Here is a 27,173-nt window from a genome sequence, read left to right on the forward strand (position 1 = left end):
TCCTCCTTCTAGTGAGGTAGAGTCCTAACTGAACATGCTCTCTCCCTTCAAACTTTGCAGATGTGTGGCTCAACATTTATAATCACTTGTATGAGTCATCCCCTTTTATTTTGCTCCTCCTTCTTTTCATTAGCCAAGAAATTAGTCCATTAGTTGCATCTTTTTTGCAAGCGTTCTGGTTTAAAAATCATCTGTGCTTGCTGAGGAAGCTTTTTGCCAGGCAGGCTGCTCTGTTGGGTAGGATATGCTGGCATTTTCTCAATTTCTGATTTTGCTAGGAGGTGGCTTGGCCCTGACAGGTAATAAAGCACAAACCTTTCGGTTCTCCCAGACTTCTTTTTGGGAATAATATAAATTCTATTTGCTTATGTTGTGTGGAAATAGATTAAATTCTGTCAGTCAGGTTCTCATAGTTTCTGGGGGCCAGCCCTCCTCTCAGAGGGTTTCTGTGATTGATGCAATGCATACATCTCATGGGAAAAGAGGGCAGAGGATTGCATTCTGTATGCTTCCTTTCTGCAGGTGTCAATTCTGGCTGCCTGGTCATATCTAGAGCAGTGTCTGTCCTCTACTTGAGATAAAACTTGGTAGGGTTAAATTAGAAAAAGATTGCAGTGATTTCTTGACTCTGTACAGGTGTTCCCACTGCTCAAAGGGGAGAAAACCTAGGAGTTTGGGTTGTGTGTGGAAACTATGACTTTTAGAGGTCAGGTTCCTTTAAGACCTTTTAATCTGAAAGATATTTAGTTGGAGGTGATGGGAAAAACACTTTCAACACCTTCAAAGCACCTCAAAGGCATGAGGAGGCTCTAGTGCAATTTAGGAGGTGCTCAGTAGAAACTGTGGCTCTATGTTGTTTTTCTAGTGGTGGCAGACTGTGTAACTGTGTGTTAAATGGATTTGTAGACGCAGTTACTGCTGTTTTCTCCAGTAGCTTGATATTCCTAAAATAATTTATTACAATACATAAATTTGAGTGGCAAAGGTCAGGGGAGGTTATGCTCCTGATAATTGAAAGATTGGAGGGACACAGAATATTTCAGTTCTTTGTAAGAAAATGTGCATTTTAATGGACAAGAAAAACTTCAGGATCTCTTTTCTTCAGTATCTTGATATAATGTACAGTGAGAAATAAAAAAGAACACTTAAGAGTGGAAACTTTGCTTTCTGTTGTTTTTGTCCTAAAGGCTTTTTATGCAGACATCCCCATAAATTTTTTGAAGCAAAAAAATTTTTATTTTTTGCTAGCCTATTCCAAAAATAACTGCTTCAGAGACAAAATGCTTTAACAATTCACTAATATCTGTCATTCCCATTTTAAAGCTGAGTGTGGAAACTTGAAGTGACCTTTATACTACCCATCAAAAAGTGTCAAGGATTAAAAGAGGGGTTTTGTTACTGCTGTGGCTTTTTGTGTAACTGCCAAGTCATACCAACCTTCTGGCAATTTAGTAGCCCTTTGCATTGCTATTTCCTTAGAAAACAGCACTTATTTTACGTCAAGCATACAGATTTACTTATAACTTACTCTTTTTCTACAGATGCAAGTAGTAACAGAGTTAAAAACTGAACAAGATCCCAACTGCTCTGAAACTGATGCAGAAGGGGTGAGTCCTGCCCCTGTAGAATCTCAAACTCCAATGGATGCAGACAAGCAGGCCATTTACAGGTAGTAATGGACTCGTGTTCTGTCTTTTGAAGGGTAAAGAATAGAGGATTTTTTTTTTTTAAATTAATAATAAGTAGCTTAAAATCAGTTGATCTCTTGGCTAATTGTCCCAGTAGTTTCCAGGGAAAGAATGAGATCAAATTAGCTTCACTGTCAGTCTTCAGCCAAGAAAAAAAACTTCCCTTTATTGTGGGATTCTTAAATTTCAGCATGGTTTTAAAGCATATGCTAAAGGTGGCTGCCTTTAAAGCACAAGCGAAATTTAGCAAGCTACTCAGACTGTTGAACTATGGTCACTATTTCTTATACTGTAGTTTTTATCTTTAATGTGAGATTTTATTTTTGTTGTAATTAGGTCGATCTTTACTCCCTTTTCTTCAGGGATAACAATCTATTGCCCAGTAATTAGCTCAAACTTTTATTAAATGTTGATGTATAAACACACTAATTTTGAGATTTTCCAGTGTTAAGTGCTGTGCTAAGCAGTATGCTCAGTTTTGATGAGGTTAAGTGTTCTTTCACTTTAAGTGCTTTATAAAGACATAATTATTACCAGTTTGCATGTAAAAAAAAAAAAATACAAACCAAAAACCTGAAGCAGAAAGATGTATCCACTCATTTACAGACTTGTGCTAACAAAACCATCTTCTGCTCTGAACATAATTTCATAGGAGGCCTCTGAGTACAGCCTGGATACTATTCTCAGTTCTGTAAAGTTATTTCTGATGTATAAATAAGGCCCACATTGAAGAATAAATGAATTTCATCAGACTTTATTTCATAATTTAAATCTGCATTCATACTATTTGTAAATCCTAATCCTCATTTCTAATGCACTGTATTAATGTATCTCTTGCCACTCAATTACGGTGAATTAAGCTGTAATTAGCTTTTTAGCTTGTGATTGTTCTCTTTATTTAAATACACATATTTTACTGCTTTACTCGCCTCTAGAGTGTGTGGTAAATCAAAATGAAAATACCCCAAACTTTCATCATGTTTTGCTAGTCAGGGGTGTTATGCTCAGTCTCTTCCAAAACTTGGCTTTCTGTTTCTTACATGAGTTCTGTTTCTTACATGAGCTACATGTCTTACTTTTCAGTGGTGTACACATAAGTGAAAATACCTATTCATGTATTTTAACTTTCATTCTAGGCACCCACTATTTCCCTTGTTAGCACTATTATTTGAAAAATGTGAACAATCTACACAAGGCTCAGAAGGTACAACTTCTGCTAGTTTTGATGTAGATATTGAAAACTTTGTAAGGAAGCAGGAGAAAGAAGGAAAACCCTTTTTCTGTGAAGATCCAGAAACTGATAATTTGGTAAGTATAAGCTGTTTCTTTTATTTCTGAAACAATCATCACATTTGCCTCTTAATTTCTGATCTCAGCTGGTGTTTACAGTTTCTCCTTACATTTTTCTTCCTACAAGAGATTCTTCATTATGTTAACGCTGAGAAACTTTTTTAAAAAATTTCTTCTCACCCCTTTTTTCCCCCTCTTACATGTAAACTTATATTAGGCTCTTCACAGTTGTTTCCCATTCTAAACTGGCTGAGATCAGTGTATTGGAGATGAACAGAAACATATGCTTGCTATAGCCAGGTTGACTCTGCAGATCAACTTCAGTGTGTCGAGTGTATAACATATATTTTTCAAAAATATGTAATCAATGTAAATTTTTTCCAACTGTGTTTTTTTTAGTCAGGGTTCATGTAGTTAATGTGGGAGAAGACCTGTTACAAAATGAGCTTAGAAACTCTTTAACGTATATGTATTTTTTCTTACATGTCATTGTCTCCTTTAGGCTTTCTGAAAATCTTTCCTGTGATGAAGCTGTGATTTCCTCAGTCCCTTAGTCTCCCTCTTGAACCACATCTCTAGAGAACACCTCTCTTGGCATGCTAGTTTCTAAACTGTCTACCTGCCTTCGTCTCTTTAGAATCGTGTTGCAACTAGATTTTATCATATTCAAGAGTGTTAGAATTATAGAGGTCAAGTGTTTGTTTCAGTTTTGAAAACCTGTTCCTCTAAGGGGGCTGTGTAGTAAAACAAGTGTTCATCCTTGATTGTAACTCACAGGAGAAAAGGCTACTTAAAATATGGACGTTCACAAACAAAATTAAATTGATGGGAGGTTGTAAACAACAGAAATGGTGATGTTTTAAAGCTGATATCTAGAGAGATTTATGTGGGCAGGCTAAGGCAACGTACCTTAAACAAAACCAAGACTTAAACAAGGAATAAATCTGAGATGCTGTTTAAAATTGGCCGGAGTGTTGCAGTGACCAGCATGTTAGGAGGGGCACATACAGCAAAAAAAGGGGTCAATTTTGGCTGCTTTTGCAAGGAGTCTAAATAGTAATTTGGCATAACTTGATTTCTTTCCATGCACTTTATGACCAATCATGAGTGTACTTAAGTTCTGGGAAGATAGTATTTAAATAGTGTCATAGAAAATAAAGCTACCACAGTCTCTATAATTAGACCAGCGTGAGAGTAAAGAAGGCAGAAGACAGTATGTTCTAGAGCGAGACAAGCTTTTACAGCTTTAGCTAGAGAGACATAAAAAGTTACCTTCTCAGCTACTTGTTATATCCTTTTAACTGTACGTTACAGTGCCCAGGATTGAAATATCTTAATACATTGTGTCAGTGATCTTAGTCTAAATATAAAGTCACCTTAGATTAAATCTTCTACAAGGATGGATCCAGTTAACACAATTCACTCTGCACTAATCCACCTGCAAGAGTGCTTTCAAAAAGTTATCACGCAGCTTTGGCTGTGGAGCTGTTTGTCTTACAGAAGCTTTTATTTTCAGTTTGGAAACATTTTGAGGCTCAAATAAGGTTTTTGTGTTAGAAAGTGACCCCAAACAGTGCCCTTCAGAATGATGGGAAAGCAGCTAAAGGAGGACGCACAATATGATACATAATGATACTCTCAGTATTAGTGTAAAGGTTGTCAGCTTATAAATGAAGAACTGAAGAACATGCATTGGCCATTTTTACCAAAGTTACAACTATAACAGAATGGAACTCCCAAAATCTCAATATCTTAATTGTTAGACCTTTGTGGGCAAATTTTGATGCAGCTCATCTGAAAAATATTTATTCATACAGACAGTGACTTAGTTTTCTAAGTAGAAAGAAGCATTGACATACCTACTAAAACAGTTCCATGAATAAACCCTGTAGCTGAATGACTGTGTCATTGTAGGAATTAAAAATAGACTATGAAAGAAGAAAAATAAAGGCAAGGGGACATAAATGATAATTCTCTTATTTTAGTTACTGCCCTAATGGGAGCAGCAGTGGCTTGGGGTGCTGTGCTTTTTAGTTTGGTTTTTTTTTTTTTTTTATTTGAAATGTGAGTGGTGTAATATTACACTTATGAAATACCTGTAGCACAATATAATGATTGTCTTATGTTTGTAAGCAGAAGTAAGTACTTCGGAATGGTTATAATGGGATGGTCTGTCTGTGAAGAGTATGGCTGTTCCATTGGGGTGCAGAAACCCCTGGAGATTAAGGGCCACTAGTACCATAATTTTAGATCTTTCTTGAACAGCAAAGCACTCAGGCAAATTAGGGGCTGGAGGGGGAGGTGCATTATTAAGGGAGAAGGAGATAAATACTTTGAGCCATTAGTTTCTGAGGAAGACTAAATCCAGGTTAAAAACTGCAGTTCATCACAGATGCTAATTTGCACATGTACAAAATCTTGTGGGACCTTTGCCTGTTAAAGAATGAATTGCACACAGAATTCCCCAAATAACATATCAGTTTCAGGATCTTGTGGTTTGACCCAGGCATCTCGAAAGTTGACTAGCACGAATGCTTATAATTTTGGAATTGCTTCTTTCTTTATCTCTTTCACTCTCTTATGTGTTTGGGGTTTTGTTACTGCTATCAGTGACACCTCCAGAGTGCTTCTTGCACATCAGCTGTGAATTTGAAGACACCAGTAAAATTCCCCATGGCTCTTGCATCAAAGACTTTTTTGAATATACTTGCCTACAATACTTTGCTAAAAAATGAGAGTTAGTTCTGTTCTGCATGAAACAGGTCTGTTGACTTGCTAAGTCTCAGGTTATTTTCTTCATTTGTAACTCTGAATTCAGTACAAATATAGTTTTCCCTTATCTCTCTAATCCCAATTGAAATTTAATAGTTGGAATGTAGTAGTTCTGGCTCAGTGGATGAGGAAAGAGCAATGGATGTGGTTTATCTTGACTTTAGTAAGGCTTTTGACAGTCTCCTATAACGTTCTCATAGACAAACTGATAAAATACGGATTAGACAGATGAACAGTGAGATGGACTGAAAACTGGGTGAACTGCTGGGCTTAAAGTATTGCGTTCAGCAGCATGAAGTCCATTTGAAGGGTAGTCATTGGTGGTATACTCCAGGGATTGGTACTGGAATACTGTTTAACATCTTCTTTAATGACCTGGATGATGGGACAGAGTGTACCCTCGGTGAGTTTGCAGATGTTGCAAAACTGGGAGGAGTGGCTGATGACCAGATGGCTGTACCAGCTTTCAGAGGTACATTGTGACTTCTGGAGAAATAGGCAAACAGGAATCTCATGGAGTTCTACAAAAGGAAATGCCAAGTCCTGTAGCTAGGGAGGAATAACCCCGTGCACCGGTACATTCTGGGGACCAACCGGCTGGAAAGCAGCTTTGCGGGAAAGGACCTGACAGTCCTGGTGGACACCAAGCTAAATATGAGACAGCAACGCATCCTTGTGACAAAGAAATTCAACATACTTGGGCTGTGTTAGGAAAAGCATTGTCAGCAGGTCAAGGGACATGATCCTTTCCCTCTGCTTGGCACTGGAGAGACGCATCTGGAGGGCTGGGTACAGTTCTGGGCTCCCCACTATTAGACATACTGGAGTGAGTCCAGCAAAGGACCACAAAGATGATTAGGGGACTAGGGCATCTCTTGTATGAAGAGAGGCTCAGAGAGCTGGGACTGTTTAGCCTGCAGCGGTGAAAGTTTGGGGGGATATTACCAATATGTCTAAATACCTAATGGGGAAATAAAGAAGTCAGGCTCTCTGACTCTTCTCAGTGGTGCCTACTGAAAGGGCAGGAGGAAATGGACATAAATTGAAACACAGGAAATTCCATTAAAACATAAGAAAAAAAATTTTTACTGTAAGGTGATTGAATGCTGGAGCAGGTTGCCCAGGGAGGTTGTAGAGTCTCCATCCTTGGAGATAGTCAAAACTCAACAGGACCTAGGCAAGCTGCCCTAGTTGACCGTGCTTTGAGCAGGGGGGTTGGATTAAACAATCTCTAGGGGGCCCTTCCAACCTCAACTATTCTGTGGTTTCTGTGAGCCTTGAAAGATCCGTTTCCCAAAGATCCTGTGTGCCTTGGGCTGCTTCACGTGCTTTTGGTTGTACACAAACATACTCTCAGACCTAGCTTACTTTGGTTGTAGATGGGTCTGCTTTGTTCAATAGTCCTTCCTGCTGATTGACCTGTTTGTGATTTTAGTGGTGACAAAGTTTCTTGGTTTATGTGGTATTCACCTTTGTTGATGGGCTGCACAAATGTAGCTTGCTTTTGCTTGAGATGGATGAGGAAGTATTTGTTTATGTCTTGTATTCCGTGGCTGCTGAGGTCAGTACTATCTTAAACAGGAACCATGTTGCAAAATCAAAAATCTTCGACATTGAACTCCTGTTCTGTAGTTGTATTGTTAGCTATGACTTTCTATTAGTAGACACCAAATGAAATCTGAGTGCAACTTGTCCTCTGCCTGTCCTGAAGGCTGGGGACTCTGAACAGCTGACATTCTGACAGGCTGTTCATTTTGTCAGGGGCAGTGAGCAGAAAAGTAAAAGAGTTTCTGTCAGTTGTGAAATAGCTAGTATGGTTTTCAGTCTCTTCTTCAGCTTGAACTATTGGTGCTTGCACAGAGAAGGCTGTAGCTGGGCAGTTTTTTCTGCCTTGGTTGCATAAATATATACATTTTTATATAGATGAAATATCTCTTTTTAGTAGAGAGGGATTGTGATATTGTGCACCTTTGTTATGTCTTCTGTTCTTGCCGTCCCTTTCTTTTTAACTCCAATGTTAAATCAACCATTCACTTGAAAGGAGAAGCTAGTGAAGACTGCTAATTAGAACAAGGCAGAACGGTGGAGCAGGTAGGCCAGACAACTACTTACTTTCCACCTGTGCTCTTATCTGACCCCAGCAGAGTCAAACAAATACAGTGTAAATGCTTGCTCAGTAGCAATCATTCAACTTGGAGTCAGAGCTAAACTGAGATGGATTGAACGTTATAGTATAGTATAAAGAGCCAAATTCAAGTCCTATCTGAAAAGAGTCACAGGCCTGCCTACAGTAAGGAAATTGGCCACCAATTCAGCTGTTTCAGTTTTTTTCCTTCTTTTGGAAGTGGCACGTAGAATTCAACTACAGCACACAGCTTTTGTTTTGGAGCCATTAGTTTAAGCTCCATCACAACAGAATATCATTGCAGGCTCCTTACTGCCTATAGGCTAATCGACTAGCTAACAGAAATTGTGAAGGGTCACAGATACTGATTGTAGGGCCTCTTACAATCTTGGCAATGTTTCACATTGCGTGCTCACTTGAAATGCCTTGAATATTCCAAAGGAAAAGTTTGGTTTTCATCCAGAGGACCACAGAATGTTAATCGGACAGCACAGGCATTAGATCAGTTTGACCAGAAAGGAAGCTCATTAAGAGCAGTGTATGGTTGTTCTAACTTGAGTAGCTCTTAGTAAGCGACAGTCTAGATTACCTTGTTACTTTGGTATGATGGTTCCCATTCTAAATTAATCAGTGGTTTCCTGCATTACTAGTATAAAGGATTTCAGCACTGGGAAATAACAGGTAGCATCCATCTGAAACTTAATTTTTTTAAGGATATGCATATATTGCTAAGCCTGGCTTGTAAACCAAGTTTCAAACCTTTTTTATTATCTAGATGGAGGGATTCCATTCTTTCTAGTTAACCACTCCAACAGCATCAGTTGGTGAACTTGAAGCAGCATGGCAAAGTGTTATGGTCAACACAGAAATAGTGTTACTAGGCCTTTTACTTTTGCAGTGTCTTTCCCAAGACTGAATGTCAGACACATTGTCAAAATAGGGCATTTGCAGTGAAATGGATGAGAACATTTCTATAAATATTGATGGCTTCTGGATTGGGTCAGAACTTTGGTATTGGGCTTCAGCATATTTAGAAGAGCAAGAATTTCTCAGAAGAGATTGTAAGAATTTGGAAAGAGATGGAAAAAATTGCACTTTCTTGTGGAAGGCTTTTTTTCCTTAAATGAATTCTTAAGGTACTCTGTGAAATGACCTGGATTAAGCATGTTTTTTTTTAATTTGATTTATTGCTATGTTCCTGTTCTTTTTCTATATGTGTATTCACGTAATAGAGTCAGCAATGGTTTGTGTTCAAAACTTGCAGCTCTAAAAAACCCACAAAACTGTTATGGCTTCCCTGAAGCATGAAGTTTCAGTTGTTGTCTCTTCCTTTGTCTGAGAGGTGTATAAGATGCCTCTTTTCCTTCCAAGGAAGAGCATATCACAGGAAAATGCAAAGTTTAATTCTGAGAGCTGTTGAAAGAAAACTGAGAAGCTTCAGTGCTAGCTCCTGGACAGATTTTATCAGCTCGTCCTGAGATCTAGGAAGTCTTGACATTCTAGGTATGTCTTTACTTTTAATGCAGATTCATCTTCCAGTCAGAAGGAGTTCCAGTCCATCCCTAATAAATATACAAAGAAAGTGGCTTTTCTGTGGGAGTTACATACTTGCTTTTCAAGAACTATTTGCCGCAAACAGAACTTTGAAACTTTTCCCTTCCAACTTCCCCGACTCTGGCCACACAGGTTAGGCTATTCAGGGAGGTAAAAGAAAGGTACAAGTTTATGATTTTTTACGGTAAATACTTAGCTCTTACAGATATGCATGGCACAGCATGGAGTCAGAATTATCCTCTACCTTGGAATGTGTTCTACAGGGATCTTTTGGTTTTCAACAGTTTTGTTCTCCTTCCTGATTCTTGGTCACTCATGCTGTCTGTGTCTCCATTGATTTTTCTCTGAACTTGATATAAGTGCTGATTAGCTGCAAGAAGTGCTGCAGACCTCCGCTTTTCAAATCCTAGTCCCTGTGGGAAGGAAGTAGAAGCTGAAGGTTGTGCTCCTGTTTTACTTACTAGACTGGAAGTATGCTTTCTCTCCCAGAGCTTTAACTTCCTCCTTATCTTTTTGACTTGTTACTTTGCATCCACCTCTAGTCCTTATATCAAGCATCAGTACCAGAAGAGCTGTTTGCTGTTAAAAACCAAATCTTGGTGGTCTGTATTGCTAGCCAGAGGTTCCCAAGTGCACATGCTTCTTTCTGGAAGTGTGCTCAGCTATATCCCCATAACATGGAGTATCATCTGTTCGAGCTTCTTACCCTTAGCTTCTTAACCTTTGCCCCTTACCCTTTGACATCTCTGTCTCCTTTTCACAGATAAAACAGATCTTGGAACAAACCAGTGAACCAACTTCTTTTTGTTCTCCATTAGTATCCTTTTGTGCTTAGGACTTCTAAGGCATGGAGGAACCTGTCCCTATAAGTTGTTCAGCATGAGTGTTTGCAGATAATTTTTAGAGCTTTCACAGATTACATTATGTCTTAAGACATTCAGTACTTAACACTTCTTTCTTGCTTACTGTTACCCAGCCACTGCAGAAACGTCATGTTGCCTCAGGGTGGTTCCTACCTCCTGTATAGCTTCTGTTCAGAGTAAACTCTTCCCATGTATGGGTGGCTTTTTTAATTTTCCCACATTCATAGGACCATAGGATGATTCAGGTTGGATTACAAGCTCGAGAGGTCTGTAGTCCAACCTCCTGCACAAAGTAGGGTCAGCTGTGAAGTCAGAGCAGGTTACTTACGGCTTTATCAAGTCTAGAAACAATACAAAACATGGGGTGTTAAATATATTCTCACTTTTGTATTTGAACAGGACACTGCCTTTTTTGAAGACCCCTGAGTTTTTTGTTTCATTTGGGGTAAGGGTTTTTGGTTCAGTACCCTCTTCTCAAAGGCTATCCTATTGAATTTTTAGTTGTGTTAGGGAAAGTTGTAGTGGTGGTAAAGCTGGCTGATGTCATCTGAATATTCTTGAGTGAACAAGCCATGCTTTTGCATTTCTGAAAAGTGTTCTTACTATTGTTATCTGCAGAACTGTTTCAGAAACCTCTAGTCATACCTTTCCTAGCTATGTCTCGTGGCTGGGAACTCAAAATAGGGGAGGGAGGCTATCAAATCAAAGCAAATGAAAACAAAATACCCCTTCTCCCAGAGTTTGTCTTCTTCCCTGAAGACCTAAATCACCCCAGAGAGATTTGCTCAGGAAGGTAGGTGAGCTGTGAATGTACATATTTTAATTGCTTTTTGCAAATGAGAAGAGTCATTTGAGTGAGAAGATTACTTGTCAGTATATGGAGATTCTTTCATATATGTTGTCCACATATGTATTTGCTATATGCTAGTGTTATATGCCTTGAAATCCATAAAAAATTGTGGGTATATGTTTTAGATAAACAAAAGTGAGCTGGCGGTTATGACTAAGGTAGTGCATAGTGTGTTCTGTGCCCTTTGCACCGCATGCTTGAGGCACTGAAAAGACAGGATGCAGGCACCATCTAAAGCTTTTTTAGGGCTAAAGATGTCTCCAAATTTAATATATGATATGTTTATATGTGAATATGCTCTGGATAGCAGTTTTAGCAAGAACTGGAAGTTTTTCAGTAGTCTTTCTCTGCTTAATGTTTACCATTATCTTTATTTACAACAGTTTCAACAATATACGTATATCTCATGGTTACTTCTGACTGTGCATTTCTCTGAAATGATGCTCCAGTTTATTTCTACAGCTGAAAAGGCTGAATCAAGTGGGTTATAAAAATTCGTTCTTCTGTGGCATGTTCTACTCAGTAGCACTAAATAACAAAAGCATGGTTGTTACAGATTTTTTTAAGGTGTGCCTTTTAAGAACATAGGAATGAAATATTACTGCTGCTGTGATCTGTCTGGAAACGTTTATTTGTATTACCTTTGCTCAACATGGGTGATTTTATCAGGAGTTCTTGATTTTCTTTTTTCCTTTTTTTTTTTTTTTTTAATTTTTTTTATTTTTTAGTTTCAAGGAAAAAGTGAACTTCTGCCAACAGATTTTAAGTTTGGTCCACCCATGCTGCAAGAGACCAGGAGCCATATGGCCACAATTAGTGTAGTTGTAAATGAGCAAATAAGTCCTGGTGACAGGCATGGCATATTTACAAAGTTTTGTTTGCTTTCCTAACCACAGTAGTGCAGCTTCCTGTAAGAGTAGTGTGACTGTGTGTGGCTCTGCAGAAACCTGGGTAATGTTACTAATTCTTGGTTTATGGTTAATTTTGACTTTAATTCAATTTTCACTTCAAGTATCAACCATCAATTTGAAACTACATCTAAGCTGAAGAAAGGACTTTTATTTTTCCTCCAAACAAATGCTGATAAATAAATAATATAAATATGGGTAATGGTTTAAGAAAAAAGAAACCTCCTGACTGAACAAAACTAATCACTGATATGGTCACATGTTATGTGCCCAAAGGCGTATTTTTGTTACATCAGTTTTAGCCAAATGTTCAACGCATTCGCTAATATATGTGCTCTGTGTTGGTCTGCCACACATGAAGAATTTTGTAATTTAAGCTTTTTTGTCTCTGAAACCCTGGCTATTGCAGTATTGGAAAACAATCATTAATAATTCTGAAAGGAGCAGAATATCATTAAACACAGATGACCTTTGTTTTGTGTTAAAATCTAGTTAAACTTGCATAGTTTAACTTGGTTGTGTTTAAAGGTACTTAAACACAGTTTAAACAGCAACCACTGCTGAGGGCTGTTTTAGAAGATTGCTGTTTTATATACCTCAGCGCTGGGGCATTACACTTATTATTTCAAAGGCTTGTGGTGTCATAGGTTATAAGAGTTACCATATTTTAATTTGGATCAACTGCCTCAAGTCTACAGCTCAGGTTTTTCTGCAGCTGTGCTTTTAAAGATATATGGTGTGGGTTTGGTTTTTTGTCTTTTTAGCCCTGAGAAGGAATAAGATTTCCTTTTTTGTTATCACTTCAGGTTTTTTTTCTATTGTTTATTGTAACATACAATTTTCTACACTGGGTGAGTGTCATACAACTGGAATATCTTTTACTGAAAAAACAGGGAAAAGATCTGTCACAGTGAAAGCTAAAGTCATCGTGGTGGAGAGGGGAGGACACGGAGAAGTTTGCCTGCCTTGATCTCCTTCAGGTGCTTTGAACAAAGGCAACTTCAGCTCCCAGTTGGCTTCTTTAGTTAGAAGTAATAAGTGGATTATTTAGTAAGCTATCATTTCTGGTCATTGGGTTCAGTGCTCTGGCCAGGTAAACGACCCTTGATATAGGACAAATTTTTCTAAATAATGCTAAAATCAAGCTCTGCACTATGTTTCAAAATCATAACCTATTCAGTTTCATAAAACTGAAGGATATTTTTCTTGGAGATATAGCATAGCAAGTTAATGTTGGGGATGGCACGCTACATAAAAAATAAAGTAATTACTTTGCCAATGTGTTATGTACATATTTGAATGTCCTGGATTTCCTACTGCTTCGTGAAAATTTAGACCATCTGGATTTGGTTTTAGCTTTTGATTTTGTGCCATGACCCTTACAATAACCTAAGCTATTTTTATGCAGTATGTAATACCATTAGCTATCCAAGCTTACGAGTCTTTTTCTCGCAGTAAGCATAAGTATTCTTATCACGTACATGTCTCCTGTACTTCAATTTTTGTTTAAACATGGATTTGTTATTGGGTTTAGTGCTTTGTGTTTAATGGTTTATATTTCAGAAACCATCTCTTCACCTGAAAGTTCTTACATGATTTTACCCCAGAGTTCTTAATCTTTGACATACAATTGCAGAGGAACTTGGAAGCTCTAGGACTGAAGAACTGTTTGATTACTTTAAGCTTCCTCGTTGAACAATGTGACAAACTTTGTGACCTCTTTATTCTAATTTTACAGAAAAATAAAAGCTATTGTATTTTTGTTATAGGTGAGATGGCAGGCCATTTCCTGTACCTTTCACCCTCCCTAGCAATCTGTGTGACAAATTCATGCTGAGGGTTTTCCTCAGTTTATCTCAAATTCATCTGTACGCTTTCGGTTTTCTTCGGTCAGGGTGTAATGTGGAACTGAACTTGGTATTTCTGATATGTAGTTCAAGACGACTATTGCTTACTAAGCCTGTTCCAGCCACACTTCCCAAATAATATGTGTAGATGGGATTGCCTTCCTTCACTTGTGGTCTTATGTGGTGTATGACCCAGAGTTGTATGATGGGGATAAAGATCATATGGACATGCAGGCTCATTCTGTGCTCCATGTACACCTTAAATATGCTCTGTCTTCCTAATGTGTCGCATGTGACAGAGACAAAGATTGTATTGTTATTGTGTTTTGTTTCCCCTGTATGGTAGTTTACTTATGCAGTGGAAGGATACAGGTTTTGTATGTAAACATGTTCCTTTCACATTTCAGGACCATAATGGTCAGAGCTAGGGAACTCTAGTCAGCACTTAGCAATTAGTAACTCTGCTTTAATTGGATGGTTGTTGTTACTGGAAAGTAGTGTTTGCTTAAATCTCACATTAAATATTTTTAAAATTAACAGTTACTTTGTTTCTAAGTTTTTTTCCAATTTGCTCCCTAGATGGTAAAAGCAATCCAAGTTCTACGTATCCATCTGCTTGAGCTAGAAAAGGTTAATGAACTCTGTAAGGATTTCTGTAGCCGTTACATTGCCTGCCTGAAGACAAAAATGAACAGTGAAACTCTATTAAGTGGAGAGCCTGGAAGTCCTTATTCACCTGTGCAATCTCAGGTATGTTTCAGATACAGGTAAGTGTATTTTTGCTTAGATTTCCTTAGGAAGTTATAACTACACTTCTATTGCTGTTAGTCTGAAGGGTTTCTGCAGTTTCTTTCACTTTCTCAAAATCGGTTAAGAGTAGAAAGAGCTATTTGTTGTATTTATTTTCTTTTGTGCACACCTGTGCACCACTGCCTGATAGACAAATTTTTTGAAATGTCCGGAACATAGAGTCACTTCTTTTTTGTTTGTCTTCCTTTTATGATTTCCTTCAGTTCAGCAAATAGAGATATTCAGAATAGTCTGGATTTAAAATTTTGTTGGAAGGAGGCTAGGAAACAGAATAAACAAAGGAGAAGAAAAAAAATTCCATGTTAAGAAGGTCTCCTTAGTCTAGTCTGCTTCATTAAAATATTGAGATGACTGTGTATAGAAAGTATCAATCTGTATTGTGGAACAAATAGACAATATCTGATGGATTATAGTTGCAATATTTGAGATGTATGTCATTGCATGTGACCTGGGATAACCATGTAGTTATGAACAGTAGCCATTTCTATAAATGTGAATCTCAGTTTATACATTGTTGACACTACCTAAATGCAATAACCAATTGCATTTTTTGTAGTACATTGACAACAGTTAGTACGTTATGGTTGATGCTTCTGCTGTTAGATGCTGGAAAGTGAGCCCTGCCATCTGAGTACCTACTAGATACCTAGTCTTAGGGGATGGTCCTTTTCTGACTTACTAATGTGTTTGATGCTGTGTATTATGAAAAGCCTCAATGACTTTTAAACTTCACTGTCTGAACTCCTTACTTAGGTTTTCGTGTCTGGAAGTGTGGAAAGGAGAGTCTAAAATCAGACAAAAACAACTTTTAAGAGATGGTTTTTGTATATCTGTTACAGTCTTCTGTCGAGACAGGAGGGACTGAATTTTGCATTTAGTTACAACAGAGATTATTCATACATATTAAGGAATGTGTAAGAGTTTGCATGGTCAGGGTTGAGTGAGAACTGTCCTGAGCAGAATAAAACATACTTGGCATCTTGAATACATGATACATTATTTTGAAATTGAAGGAATTAAGGTAACAACTAAAATTTAAAAGCTTTGATGCTTGTAATAGGAGCATCAAGGGTCCATTTCATCTGTCCTTTTCCCTTGTGCCTTTGAAACTGTTTCTCTTAGTATTTATACACCTAGAATAATTTCTTTCCTAAAATTTCTCATGATAGTTTTACATCTTTTCTAACAGTTGCTTTCATGAGGGTTTTCAAAGGTAATGGTTGGTGATAATGATAAAGTTAATGTAGGTAATGATGAACCTCTAATGAAGTCTCTTTCTCTTTGAAGTTAATCCTGTATTTAGACTCCAAATGTGTTTTTAGAGCCAAAATTACACAAGCATGCTTTATCTGCTTCAAAAAAAAAAAACCAACTAAACTTAAAAAAAATAAATGCAAACAACTAATTGTTTTATTTTTCTAGCAAATTCCAAGTGCCATCGCAGGCACACTCAGTCCCCAAGGGATTATGGTGCCAGCATCAGCATTGCAGCAGGGAAATGTAACTATGGCAACAGTAGCAGGTATGACACAGTGAAGAAAAAACTGGCACCTTGGTCTTCATTTTGGTTTCTTTTTATAGTTGTTACAAAAAATACACAAATATTTTTTAAAATGTGTTTTAACTCTAATACCTGAAAAGCTGTTACAATACAGTCAAGCACCTTACTGGCTTCTGAATGTTCCTTTAATTTATATGTGTACCAAGTATACATATGTGAGTGGAGGTTACATATATATAATATTAAGAGATCTTTCTGTGCAACGCTACTTTTGTTAGAAGACATTTCAGAGACTGGGGTGTTTTACAAAACAATTCTGTTTGACAAAAAAATGCATTACCTAAAATATTGCACTTGCTACCTGTCTCACGCTCTATGGAGTTTGGAACCACACCTGATGTCCAAGCTGTTTTACTATCGTATAGTAGTATAGGATGATGCTTGAACTGAAGTGTTTTATCTTGCTTCTAAGCAAGGTTTTAAAACAAACAAACAGAAAAAACCCTTGACTACAAATGCAACAAAGCAATGTAGTCGGCTCCTACAGCATATACTTGCAGAGAGGTTACCCTGAGGCACAATATGTGCTTTGTGGCTCTGGTGCCCAGGACCCACTATGCATTCACCAAGAGTCTGTCACCTTGGTTGATCTGGATATCTAGGTGTCACCCAGCTGACTGCCCTAACCAGTCGACACACATAGGTGTGGTTTTGGTGGTGTGACCCTTGTTGGCTGAAGAGTTAGCTCAGTTAAAATGCTGAACTATTTTATAGCCTGAAAGTCACGGCATTTTCCTTTGAAAATAGATTTAGAATGCCTAAAACACAAGGAAGAATAGTTGATGTATTATCAAAACCGTTGTATTGTCTGCAGTGCTGATGTGTTTGTGTGTTTAAAGAGAGTAATATTTGAAGGCCTTTTACTTACCTATAATCTTTGTTGCTGTTTTGTTTCAAGGGGGGACAGTGTATCAGCCAGTCACAGTGGTCACTCCACAAGGTCAAGTGGTGACACAAGCACTGTCACCTGGGACTATTCGGATTCAGAACTCTCAGGTTTGTTTCATGGGCTTCACAGAATAGTATTCTGAGTTCAAATAAATCTCACTGGTTTTACGAGTTTCGTTTTAAATTTGACACACTGTCAGAATAAGCTCTGTGTACACACACAGAGTGACTAATGTAAAATTAATGCAAGCACTTCTATAGGAGTTACAAGTTGTATAACATGCGATAAGGTCCCAGACAGATCTCCCTTGCCATGACAGGTCATCATAGTTCCTACCTGTTAAATATCTTTTTTACTGATGGCAGAAAAGAACAGGTACACAGATTTCAAAACAAAACAAAACAAAAAACCCCACCCCCAAACCCAACAAACAAACAAAACCCCACCAAACCAAAAAACCTGCTGAATTAAGTAGACGCTTTTTCAATGACTAAAACTTTTCTGATTGTTGAACTAGGTTTATGGCTGGATAGATTTGCTATACTGCATTATGGTGCCACACTGCTGTTGTCAGAAATGTGACTTTTTGTCATGATGGCAACCACTAGTACTGTGAAACTGTATGTATTTCAGAATTTATGTATGTTGAGAAGCATTTTGCCATAAAACCTTCAAAATACTCAGTTGAGACTATGGGAGATCTCACATTGGGCTCATTATATCATACCCTAAAAGATAAGGGCCAGCACTCTCTTTGGGGGAGGCTCTTAAGAGTTGGATCTGGAGAGCTCAAAGAAACAAGTAAGGAAAAGGAAACATGAAAACTAGACCATCTTCAGTTAGGGAAAACCTTGCTAGCTTTCTCCTGTAGCAGGAAGTGGTAAATCAAATCTTCCAGGAATCATGAGTCAGTTAAAAATGTGAATGAGGAGCTGCCATCTCCACAGCATAAAATCTGTTGGGAATCACTGACTCAGTCTGCTCTTCTTCCTTCTTCTGACCTTCCAACTGAAAAAGTATGCTTAGAGTATTCTTATGTTCTTTTTATTGGCAGTAGCATATATGTACTTGCCCATATTCTTCCCTAGGATGCATGCAGTTCTGTCCTCAGATACCTTTCAGAAATAAATGTGTAAAATTACTCTTCTAGACTGAAGTGGTTTTGAAGAAAAATGCTTTTTATACCTCTGATGAAAAAAATTAAATACTGAGTGGAAAATAGTCCCTATAGCCTATAAACAAAAAGAGGACTTGACCTTCTATATATATCTGTGGCTACTCTTGATGTTAGTAGGACTCTCGTACTATACATAGGTTCGGACCTGTGTTCCTTGCCACCCATAGGAAATTCTTTTTCAAATTATTTTTCAGTGTTTCAGAATGCTGTGGGGGTAGGGGAAAAATACTGGGGGAGAGTTATTGAAAGTTCATTATAAAGCCTCCATATACAAGCAGATTATTTAGAATAAGACATTATCTTGGAAATAAAAGTGTGCTTCAAATATATATATTTGTTGTAATATATATTTGTTGTAATTTGATAGCTTAAACCTTGTTTAAAACTTGTTTCATACAGGACGTAGACATAATGACTGGGTTGAAGAAATTGCTCTGTGCTGTTGGAAAAAACTGATTTAGAATGATTTAAGTTATAATTGTCTGAAATATAATCTCATATGCAATTTATGTGCTGTTTCTTCTTATCTCTGCGTAAGCATTTAAGAATGTATTCCCTAATGTTCAGATGACCAATGTGCAAATGATTTGGTGTATCCATAGGAAGTGAAAAAGAAAGAAAAAGTGAGAAAGAAATATGAACCTCTAGGAAAATAGTAAGCGTGTTGTAAAGTCAGTTAAGGGTTCTACCATATATATCTTCTTGCTCTTTGAGATTTTGGATGCATTTGTTTAGCAGGACCTTTAGCATCTTTGTTTGCACCTCTAGCTTAATAACTAATTTTACTGAGTCATTCATTTAAGTCTTAAATCAGTACTATTTTACAGCTTCCATAGTTGTTAATGTTTGCACACAGCGATTATATTCAGCATTGTGTTTTTCAGTTGCTCTTCACATGTGCGAATCACTAAATAGGGTGAAAAGGCAATCAGATCCCTAAGATAGTGTAGATTAGTACAGAGGATTAATCTGACATATACTGCATAGGTGGATTTTATTCTAAATTATAGAAAATCAACATTTGGCTATTGTCACAAGGTCACATAGCCTAATAACAGCTGTAATTCTTAAAACAGAAGTTACATGAAATGTGGAAACTATAGAAATCTGATACAGCATTTTCCCTGGATAAAGACATTTTGGAATGCTATTGTAGGAGAGCTGCTATTGTAAGTCTTCCCTAGCAAATTAAGTAGCTTTTTATAATCAGCATGCCTCAAGCCTTTTCATTCCTTCTATAAATGAGTTACTCATACATTGATACAGAATACTGCTGTTACTATGTTAACTGCCTTATTTCTTCTAAAATTGTATGTGCAGCTTCAGTTGCAATTAAACCAAGATCTAGGCATCTTGCATCAAGATGATGGCTCATCGAAAAATAAGAGAGGAGTTCTTCCCAAGCACGCTACAAATGTGATGAGATCTTGGCTTTTTCAGCACATAGGGGTAAGGACTGAACATGATCAGGAGTCACAGGTTTTTACGTAACTCTTTTATGTGGTCTCTTATGATTTTGCTTCATAAAGTAGGTGAATTTATTCTGTTGTCATTTGTGTAATCTCAGTTCAGTTTTCCCTGAAGTCATTTGGAGTAGCTCCACTGTCTAATGTCGGATGATTTTTTTTATTACTATTTTAATAAGTGTGTTACATTTGTACCTCATGATCTCAATAAACATTGTGAAAAGGGATCTTTCTTCATTTCACTGTGTTGAGAACTTAATGCTCTCTACACCCTGGTTCATGGCACAAGGAAAAATAGTTCCATCTGTGTTCTGTAGGTTTTAGTGTTGGGGTTTTTTTGTTTTGTTTTTTTTTCAGAGAAAAATTTTAAGTTTTCTGGCTCTATCTCCTTTCCAACGATCCTTCTAATATGTACCAAGTGTTTTACTGTCTACTTGTGCTTTCAATAGAATGTCTTTCTTTTGCATAAATACTTATCCTGAAAGGATAAATGGGTCTCAAGTAGTATCACAATGTTTAGTTGATTGATTTTTTTTTTTTTTTTTTTTTTTTTTTTTTTTTTTTTTTTTTTGTGTGTGTGTTTTATAAGTATTTTACAACAGACAAATGATACAGGGAAACTGCGTGTATGTCTCTCATGGTACATGCACTCTCTTCATCTGTTTAGTTTGGAGTAGCTTTATTTAAGTAGAAAATGCGTGTCAGTATTCTCATATGACACTGCCTTTAGACAGCATAACTAATCAGATCTTATCACATGCTGTGTTGCCCAGGGATCACACTGTTTAATAAAGCCTGTCAGCCATGAGAAGCTTTTTCTTCTGAATTAGACATCAGCAGTTTAATGGTATCATATACATTTTCAAGGATAAAATAGTTTTGTGTAGTAAAGCACTCTTTGTTAAATGATTTTTATCTATAAAAGTTTGTGAGGTTTCTAAAGTTTGTGTTTTAACGAGTCAGATGGTCTTAATCTAGCACCTTTAATCAGTTGTAATAAAGGAGTCCTTATTTTTGATGAGAAGATGAAACAAGCTTATGCCTTTTTTGTTTGCCTTTGTGTCTTGTTCAGCATCCATATCCAACAGAGGATGAGAAGAAACAGATTGCAGCACAAACAAATCTGACACTACTCCAGGTTAACAATTGGTAAGAGCAAAAACTCTTACTTAATGTCTGTTGGTGTTTTCCACGTGCTTACAACATAGAGAAATAGTTGAGAATGTAACTTGGATACCTGGAGTTGAACTTACTGTTCTACATGTGTTACAAAATACATATAAAAATATAATTATAATGCACTCATACATAAGCATATTATTTTTATAGTAAGGTATAATAATACTTGTGCCATTTAAATAATATAAGGACTGCAGAAAACTTTGCAACATTAAGGAATTACACTGTGTTCTATTGCTGAAAGAGATGGAAGTACTCTCATGTCTCTTCTGCAAGTAAAGAAATAGAAGTTTAAAGGCATTTAGTGACCTGAAGCTCTGGAAAGTGTTCTCTGGTAATCATGGTTGCAAATGTTTAAGAAGTTACCGTCAACAGATACTCATTCCGCTCTTGTATCAAAGGATGCTGTCCCCTGAGCAATGATGTCTGAATGGAGTGTGTCAGTACCTCAACTACTCTAGTTCATGGCTCAACATGTTTTAGCATGTCTTATCTTCACTAGAGGTTTAAGATAATACGCCTGCCCCTGCAGAAGAGAAATGAAGGTGCTGACATGCATCCTATTCTGCTTGTGGTATTGGTTCCTAAAATTGTTGCAGCTAAGTCCCAACAGGGATCTTCCTCAGATTTCAAAGATGACGCTGGCTGCGTGGCTGCAGAGGGGTCCAGTGGGGAAATACTCAAGATAGTGGCAGTACACTGATTCCAAAAGTGGAACAGTGTAACTATGCCTGTGTGACACGGTAGTAACGGAGCTCTATGGTACTGGGATCCGACTAATGTCTCTGCAAAGCATTGCATTACACCATGTCGACCTGCCAGCTGCACCCTACTTCCTTCCATTGCAGGTAAAGATGGGTCCTGGATGTGTTTTGTCAGACTTAGCAAGGGATGCTATCCTCAGTCACAGCTCCTTGCCACAGTTAGCTACACTGAAATTGACTCAGTTAACTGCTGGTAGCTAAGTGAGATGTGGTTTAAGTATTTTCTTGTTCACTAGCAGAAAGGGGAAGGGCAGCGATTAGCATGCTAAAGTAAACAAGTGAAAATCAGGGAATGAAAAGGAATTGGGAAAGATCTGAAAAATGTGTTTGTTATTGTCTCCTGGAAAAGGAACCAGACCTTGGAAAGCCAGGGAGCCTATAAAATAAGTAATGCAGGAGCTTAAGGAAGTAAATGAAACCAGACAAAACTAACTAGGTTAGGCAGAGGCTAGATATTAGGTGAACCGTAATGAGAGGAGTCTCAGCTTTCTGAGCTGTGCTGTCAGCAAGTTTTCTGGTGCTTAGTTTTTAATAAGATCTTGAAATATGTACATCTGTCATGCTGTCTGGAGAACTTCCCCCTCTGAGGGGGGGGGGGGGGGAATGCTGCTAGCAGCAAAATGATAGAAGTACTTTCTTAGCTAGTTTGCCAAAATCAAAGGATGCCAGTGTTCTAGGAGCAGTTTTACATGTTAAAAAGAATGTCAAGCCAAGCTGCTAGAGATAAGATTGTATATTCCTAATTTTTTTTTTTTTTTTTCCCCACTGCGTACTTTGTATATCTGAGAGAGAGAGAATTTATAGCCGACTGGTCATAAGTACTTCTTGCCTTTTGATCGTGTTTAGGTTTATCAATGCTAGAAGGCGAATTCTTCAGCCAATGCTGGATTCCAGTTGTTCTGAAACTCCAAAAACAAAGAAGAAAACAGCTCAGAACCGACCGGTTCAAAGGTTCTGGCCTGACTCCATTGCCTCAGGAGTTGCTCAGCAGCAATCTAACGAGCTCACGATGTCGGATGGTAAGGAGAACTGGCTAAACCACAGATAATAAAGTTGATTCCTCTGTAATGGAAATGAAGGGTTTGATACCTTTGTGGGGAGGGAAACTTCTTGATATTACAGTATAAATGTGTTTTTAATCTGGAAAAACGTAACAGAAATGTGTCAATTTTCTCTCTTTAAAAATTTTCTGTGTTTTGGGGGGGTATTTTGTTGGAATTTATCTTGACAGACTATTGCTTTTGTTTCAAAAGTTATGAAGCAACAGAACTTAGCTGCACATCTAACCTTTCTTCTTTCAGTATGTGTATGCGTGTCAGTAGCATTCTGTTTGATTAGCAGTATTGGACTGCAATTTCAGTTTCATGACTCCCCCATCCTGTTCACATTCTTTTCACTATTGCTGGAGGGACTGAGCATCTGCAATTCTGTATATGCCTCGTGTGTTTCAAGTTGAATGCTGAGAAGCAGAGAAATATAATGGAGCCTCCAAAGACTTACAATGAAGTGACTTCCTTAGCATCAGATCAAAAAATAGACTCAATTTAAGAAAGATAAATAACTGCTTTAATCTCAGGACTATCCTTTCTGTCCTGCTGCCTGCTGCTTTATTTCTTTCCAGTTTGTAGCCACTTTTCCCTCAGCCACCACTCAATCTGACAACAGCTTTATCCATTTAAGTCACCTTGAATCTCTATGAACACTCCCATTTTTCTGCAATGAATTAAGCTGGAATAAGTTGTGGAAATGGTCTTGTGATGATTGGAGAATTGGTGTAATGGGTGTCCATAACTCAGCTAAATTCAAGATTCCTGGCCAACTTAATTCTGGCATTTCCTGATATTTGTTTCACAATCTATATAGCTTTTATTTTAATTTAGTTCCTCAGGTTTTCTTCCTGTTGATTAGAAACAAACTCTGGTATATATAAATATGCATTGCTTAAAATTAGAAACCAAGAAAGATGCTAAAGTACTACAATTGTGCTTCTCCAGGTGCTGTTGTAACAATTACAGCTCCAGTCAACATGAATGTAGACAGTCTCCAGTCTTTGTCATCCGATGGTGCTACTTTGGCTGTTCAGCAAGTTATGATGGCAGGGCAAAGTGAGGATGAGTCTGTAGACAGCGGTGAAGATGATGGAGGAGATCTCTCAACAACAAATATCAGTGGGCTGGTCTTGGATAACAGCGATTCTCTGCAGTAGGAAGCAAGAGAGTGTGACAAAATGTTTAGGAAAAAGAATGGACTGACTGACTGACTGTTTTTATAGTTTGCACAGCAAACATTTTACACAAGTTTTATTTCTAATATGTTTTATATGTAGATATAGAAGGGTGCACTTTTTTGTATTTCATAGTAAGCTTAAAGAGTGTTTTTGCAGGTGCAGCAACTTCTTTCAAATGTGTTTTTTTCATTTCTTATTTCAGAAAATTTTATCTAGTAATATAAAGAACCACATAAGCACCCCTTTGTTATATGAATTGGAAGTGCTGCAATTTCTAAAGAATTATGCAGTTTCAATTAGTGCTGTTATTTAACACAGCTCTTGATGGGCAGGTGATGTAAATTTAAAGCATGTGACACTAGTGTGTGGAACTTGATCGTTAAGTTAGATGCATATATTTGAAAGATGCTTCTGCACCTTAAAAACTGCTAGTCTGAGGTGGACAGCAACACACATAAAAAGAAAATGTTGATGTGTGATTCAGTAGCGAATGTATGGCAATTTAAATAAGTTTAGTTTCTCTCATAGTCTGTGAGCCTGTTTATCATTTGCTATAAAAACTCCTATTTTTACCTTGCTGGGGTTATTGGATAAAAAATATTTTTATAAATTCACTAGGAATTGGGATGACGACTGTATTAAGCAGGAGGGGAAAAAAAAAAAAAAAAAAGAATTTCCAGAGGGGAAAAAATAAATATTTAGTATTCCTATTTGGAAGGTCTGAAAACTGACCAAATTTAATAAACAAGCCTACGCTAGCATTCTATGATTCTCAGCTATCCCACAGTGATATATTATATTTGATAATAGCATAAGAACAGCCCACTGTTTGATGGGATTTTGATATTGTCAAACATTGATTTATATTATGTGTAAACTAATATTCAAATTACATTAACTCTGTGTCTAGACTTGTATCTGAAGATATTTGCTAAATGAGTATTCAGGTAAGTAAATTCAAATACCCACAACTTTTCCAGTTATTAGAGAAATTTAGCAGTTTATAGTTTGTACAACTGAATCTGAAAAATGAAAAGTTGCCTACTATATGCTCATGAATTCTGCTATCACTCTGCTATTTTATTGCATTTTAAATATTTTCCCCTAATACAAAAAGAAATATAACTTATGGATTTATATAAAATTTCTTCAAATCTGAAGGATACTACCAGAATATACAGCAGGCTTTATTAGAGTAGAAATCCTTGTGTGTCATTTAAAAACTAAGAGGTAGTGATGAAAATGCCTTTTTTTTTTTTTTTTTTTTTTTGGTTGGGTTGTTTGTTTTTTTTTTCGTGATAACAGTTCATTTCTTTTTTTCCCAAAGTTTGGAGTCTGTGTTTGTCTATCCATGAAGACTTACTTTTGGAACTTTGTATTTACTGTTGTTAAGTACAAATAACAGACTCCAAGAGTCTCATGGTATGATCAACGTCCTCTTTTCCCCCTGTCCGTTTGTCACAATGCTGGGTTAGATCAAGGCCAGAACTTCCTTCTGATTTAGACCAAATCTAGTTGCGTTTCCAACGTGACAAGGAAAAAAAGTTAGCTTTTAGAATCTTTAGATATTGTATTTGAACAAAGCCCTTTGATAGGTGCAAATATTTAATTGAATACTTAATTTCTGCTTCACAAAACACTCAGGCATGTGCTTAGGTCCCATTGATTTCAGCAGGATTAATGCATGTACTTTTCGACCTGCTTAAATGGTTGGAAGCTGGTCTTTAAAGATTGTCTTTCAAGGCAAGCATAAGTTGGTATGAAGAAAAACTTCAGAAATAAATGTCAGTAGCATTGGCATACATACGTGGAGAATAATACTAGTTTTTAGTGACGAGTAGCTATTTTGAAAAATTGGCGTTGGGTTTTACTCAACACAAGTGATGTTTCTGCTCTGGCTTTCACTTATTTCTGGCTGAGGATGTTGCTGCTTAGTTCAAGTGCTGTAATGATCTACTCCAGCTGGAGTGGTAATTTCTAAAGAATTTGTTTTCTTCTAACTTCTCTGCTTTGCCACTAATGTGCCATGTTTGTTAAAGAGCATAGTAAATGAATAATGAAAGATTTAATTAGGAAGGCTTTGACATAGCATAACTATCTCAAAGGCTATTGTCAAATCTAGCTTGACCCCAAAACATTTAAAGACAGGTGTCATACACAAATCATGCTCATTTGGAAACATTCAGCCTCCTGCTTCTACAAAGGGTACCTGAGATGACTAGAACTGAGAGACAGATTCTGTATTTTTCTTAACTCCCTAAGTGCTTCATCACCCTCACAGTTTCCATTATATAGTAGGTTGTATATGTTGGTTTGTTGGGGGTTTTTATTCAGCTACCCTTGTTCACATTTAATAGTGCGTTAATCCTTGTACTTCTAGCACATAGGCAGATGAATAGTCTACTTCTCAGTGCATACAGGCCTATGCACAAATATGAGCTTTTCCAAATCAACCTATGCTGGAGGAACAGGCCATTTCTCACTGTCTCCTTTCCCTCCCTGACCAGTTGTTGCTGCCTCAGATCTACCAGCAGAGCTTTTCCCAGCCTGCTTGGAGGTAGTTTAGGAAGCACCTCAGCTGGCAGACTTGTTTGGGTTAGCAAGTAGCCAGCAGCGAAGGGAAGGGTAAACCAAAATGGGCAAAACTTCTGTGGTTTGGAGATAATGTGGCAATGGGCACTTGCCCACACGTTGAAACTATGAGAACTGAGATCTTAAAAAGAGAGAGGGTATTAAGACAATTTAATATCTATACAGCTAGCTGGAAGAGGGTTCAGGAATATGTAGTTTACGTGCCACTTGGAACTCAATAGGAGACAACAAGGCATGAGGGTTTGTAAACTTCTGAAAGTTTATTTTTCAGAAAGAAACTGTTATCTGGTTAGGTTTTTCTATTCGCCCCACCTTACCTGCAGCAGAAGTTTTATTTTTCTGAAACATTTGCAACCTTGTCTTCAGCAAGTTTATCAATATCTGGAAAGTGAAGTTGGCAGAATTTACTGTGAAAGGGGGAATACGGAGTAGTTTTACTGTCAAATTAGAAACAAAAACATAGGAACGTGAATTCCTAAAGCTGAAAAGGCTTTACCAAGTTAATCAAAGGTATTGCCTAATATATGGAACTCAAACCTTGTCTTTTAATTTCAGTGAGAATTCTGTAGTGGTATGAACTGCACAGAAATTCTTGTTCTTTTCATGATTTT

At 37.3% G+C, this 27,173-nt stretch overlaps 1 protein-coding gene across 7 annotated transcripts in view; it reads left to right on the forward strand.

Annotated features, from left to right (window-relative positions):
- PKNOX1 (PBX/knotted 1 homeobox 1) overlaps positions 1-27,173 on the forward strand; it is a 44,834-nt gene extending 17,661 nt beyond the window's left edge. For 6 of the 7 annotated variants that reach the window (XM_041124803.1, XM_030020090.2, XM_030020091.2 and 3 more), the window contains 9 exons: positions 1,542-1,669; positions 2,825-2,996; positions 14,477-14,647; positions 16,130-16,229; positions 17,167-17,264; positions 19,655-19,783; positions 20,873-20,949; positions 22,590-22,762; positions 23,738-27,173. In XM_041124803.1, coding sequence (XP_040980737.1) covers positions 1,542-1,669; positions 2,825-2,996; positions 14,477-14,647; positions 16,130-16,229; positions 17,167-17,264; positions 19,655-19,783; positions 20,873-20,949; positions 22,590-22,762; positions 23,738-23,949 — 1,260 coding nt within the window. In that variant the 3' untranslated portion in view covers positions 23,950-27,173. Of the gene's footprint in view, positions 1-1,541; positions 1,670-2,824; positions 2,997-10,549; positions 11,086-14,476; positions 14,648-16,129; positions 16,230-17,166; positions 17,265-19,654; positions 19,784-20,872; positions 20,950-22,589; positions 22,763-23,737 lie in introns of those variants that run through there. The other variant, XM_030020095.2, reaches the window with a different exon arrangement.

Source organism: Aquila chrysaetos, chromosome 7, assembly GCF_900496995.4.
Source record: "Aquila chrysaetos chrysaetos chromosome 7, bAquChr1.4, whole genome shotgun sequence".
Taxonomy (NCBI): domain Eukaryota; kingdom Metazoa; phylum Chordata; class Aves; order Accipitriformes; family Accipitridae; genus Aquila; species Aquila chrysaetos.